Raw genomic sequence first — 3462 nt, 5'->3', positions numbered from 1 at the left:
TATTTGAATTATTACTACTACTTCTGCTCAGGCAACTAAACAAAAAACAAACTTTGAAGGAGGAGAAATGCCCTTGTGTAGAGAGCACAGAATACAGAGGTGAGTGCTACCTGCAAGCAGGCAATCTAGCAAGGCAGAGATGGGAATTATCATTAGGACACATCACTGGACACATCCATAACGTATCCATGCATAGCAGCTGCCCTGTCAGGGTAGTAGCGGCGTCTTGAGGAAAGCAAGTTCAGTCTCCGCTGCAGACGGCTTTGTAGATCTGAATTAATGGTGGGGTTTACATTAATATCCAGGGCTAAATGCAGAGCTGACAAGTGTTTATGGAAACTCAGGTGAGCACCCCTATTTATCCATCTCTCGTATAGCTGTGGCTGGATTAATACTGAACGGCCCTGTCAGCTGCAGACGTCAATGTAAATCAATGTGCACTTTAAACAAGATAGATTTCACTTCCCAGGTGGTCGCTTTCCCAACCTGTGTTTAAGGCTTCTCCACTTAAACCAGTGTTCTGTGGGTTAATCACCCTTAGCAGCTGCGAGGGGTAGACAGGAAGCTGTGTCAGCTTCTGGGAAGGGATGAGTTTAGGTACTCTAAAACCACCTTTAATGCAAAGGGCTGAATTTAAATGATCTTCGAGATTGTCTCAAGTTTTAAACAGCTGGATGTAGTTTCCTTTAGGTGAACTAGCTCATAGGCGTGCCCAGTGGATGTCCCATGACTCACCCTTTGCAGGATCTTGGCACTGTCTGGTTGGGTTGGATTTTAGCACATCTTGGCATTGTGCTTGCCTGCAAGGAAGACAGTTCATAGGCTTAACCCCAGTTTCTTCTGCAAGTATATTGATTAGCTCAAGGGGGCTGGTGGGCCAAGGCCATGATGGGAATGAACAGGAGATGAATGCCAATGGAAAGACACTGCGTCTCTGCACTTGGCAGGGAGATGGAATGCATGCTAGGGGGCGGGACCACCTCACGCTACAGGTCCAAACAGTTGCTTCCATTACCCTGTCAGCAAGACATAGGAGCTCTCCTTTCCCTGCTCCCACTCCCCACAGTTGTCTGGTAATAACTCAACAAAAGAGAACACGCATGGGCTTGCGGCATCACTGTCTCCCAAAGATGTAGAGGAAAGCTAATGGCCAATGTCCCACAGGTCCTGCAGGAATGGTGGTAGGAAAGGATCTGGGACTGGAGCCCCCGAGCAGAGCCTTTTAGAAAAAGCAGCAAGGGGAGCTGCTCACCTACTGAAGTGGAAGGTGTGGAGAACAGGCCACCTACCACAGACTGCCATTTTAAGATACACACCCAATTCACATTCATGTATAGGTTAAACAGGAGTCCAGTAAATCATATTTATTCCAGCGTAAGTTTTCACTTCATCAGATGCGTGAAGGGTACATCTACTAGGCAGGTATATTTATAATCACAGCTACAAACAACAGAAAAGCAATCCTAATGGTTGTTAGATATGTAAAGTGGGATTAACACCACATTTAACATTTTGATGTTTTTATGTCTGATTTAATTTTTGTTTAATCAAATTGTTTTTAAACTGTTGTTACCAACTGTGAGGCAAAGCACCCCAACTTCCCTCAAGGTTAGTGATTATTACAGGATCTAGCCCGGCTTGCAGGTGTTTGTGATCTGAGCCTTCCTGCAGCTACCTTCCTTATCTCTTTCGAGGCTGGACTCAGACATCAGGCAATTGGTTAAAAACAAGAACCTGTGCTCAGCTATATAATCAAATGGGGGGGAGAATTAGGAGCAGATGTTAAATGATTCCTGATTGCATCCAAAGGACCACCAGATGCCAGAGGACAAAAAAGCTATAATAAGGGTATAGGGGAAGCCATGCTAACTTTCTGCTCATGCCATGCTAGTATGCTTTGATATGTTACGCTTCATCATGATGGACCATAACATAAAGGAATTCTTTAGGCTACGGCCTGGATTCTTGTGCTACAAAAAGATATGCCGTCAGGTACCAAAGGTATTAGAACAGTTAGCTTTCTTATTTCTCTATTGCTAAGCTATAGAGACTGTATTGTGTAGTGATGTCTTTTTTAAAATCTCCGAATAAACCTTGATGTTCTTTTAAAAGGTCTGCTCTGTCTGTGTGCGTTTAACCCTGAAGGACCCCCAGGGCTGGGTACTGTTCGAGGGACAAGGAGCAGTGACTCGGGGACCCAGGCTTGGGTCCTTGACACCAACCTTCTTGGGGCTTGAGATGCTTTGGAGAAAGGAGGGTATTTAATTATTTTAAATAAAATAATCAGTCCAGGAAAGTACATAGTGAGATGTGACAGCACAGATCAGAAGGGTTCCCACTTTTTTTGATTGGATCTTTTCAAACTGAGCTTGTGCAGTAACATCTACCCCCTTCACCCTTTCTGTTGTCTGTAGCGCTAGTCTGCCTGCCTAATGTATGTACACTTCATGCATATGATGAAGTGAGCTCTGACTTTAAAAAGCCATTGGCCTCCTGTTTAATTTTGTGGCAGTGAGGAAATATCACCATATAAAGACAGTGTCCCCACACACAACTCAAGAGAGCAAAGGCAATCTTGTCGTGGAATCGGTCACAACCTCACCTTTTTTTAGTATGCAGGAGGGGCCGGCAAGACTTGCCATTCCAGGTGCAGTAGGGATCTCTACCAAGACAGCAGTCTGTGCAGGTTTTGCCATAGAGTTCACAGCGGTACAGGGAGAGCTGGACTAAGCCCTTTGTGCTGCTCACAAACACCTCCTGCTGCTCTCAGAACAAAAAAAAAATATGTTTTAAGAATTTTTATTTGTATCCCACCCTACCCTGCAAGCTGGCTTAGGGTGACTCACAACATGTAGTGAAACAATAAATAATAATTCATACAACAACCAATTCATCTAAAATAGATCAGTTAAAATATCTGACGGCAGCTTAACCATTCTGACTACAGTGCTTGCTGCAACAATGTCAGGGAGGGCACATTTCTGTCAGAGAAAACAGTCAGCTGGTTCTGTTGCCAGGTTGGTATAGGCAGTGCCCTGAGGCAGATGAGGCAATTTAGCAGATTGACCGCACTGAGCAGGGAAGGCCAGTGTCCTTGGACGTCCACTGCCTCAGCCAAAAGCCTGGTGGAACGGCTCCATTTTGCAGGCGCTACAGAAATGGTAGTTAAGTCCCGCAGGGCCCTGATCTCAATCAGGACCATGTTCCACCAGGCAGGGGCCGGAGCTGAAAAGGCCCTGGCCCTGGTCGAGGCAAGGTGGGATGTCCTTTGGGCCAGGGACTGCTAAGTGGTGCTGCTCAAAGGAGTGCAAGGCTCTTGGGGCACATACAGGAAGAGATGGCTGGCTGCACAGGGCCTTAAAGGTTAATACCAGAACCTTGAATCTGATCCGGTACTCATCAGGCAACCAGTGCAATTGGTGCAGCACTGGCTGAATGTGCATCTACATAGACATCCCTGTC

At 45.8% G+C, this 3462-nt stretch overlaps 1 protein-coding gene across 1 annotated transcript in view; it reads right to left on the bottom strand.

Annotated features, from left to right (window-relative positions):
- LOC107121153 (semaphorin-3D-like) overlaps positions 1-3462 on the bottom strand; it is a 31925-nt gene that overhangs the window by 1352 nt on the left and 27111 nt on the right. Inside the window, exons 14-15 of the mRNA XM_015424018.1 lie at positions 2603-2760; positions 736-800 (exon numbers count right to left, since the gene is read on the bottom strand). Coding sequence (XP_015279504.1) covers positions 736-800; positions 2603-2760 — 223 coding nt within the window. The remainder of the gene's footprint in view (positions 1-735; positions 801-2602; positions 2761-3462) is intronic.

This window comes from Gekko japonicus, unplaced genomic scaffold (assembly GCF_001447785.1).
Source record: "Gekko japonicus isolate JY-2015 unplaced genomic scaffold, Gekko_japonicus_V1.1 scaffold477, whole genome shotgun sequence".
Lineage (NCBI taxonomy): Eukaryota > Metazoa > Chordata > Lepidosauria > Squamata > Gekkonidae > Gekko > Gekko japonicus.
Note: the sequence above shows the minus strand (reverse complement) of the source record. Positions and strands in the feature narration are given on the sequence as shown.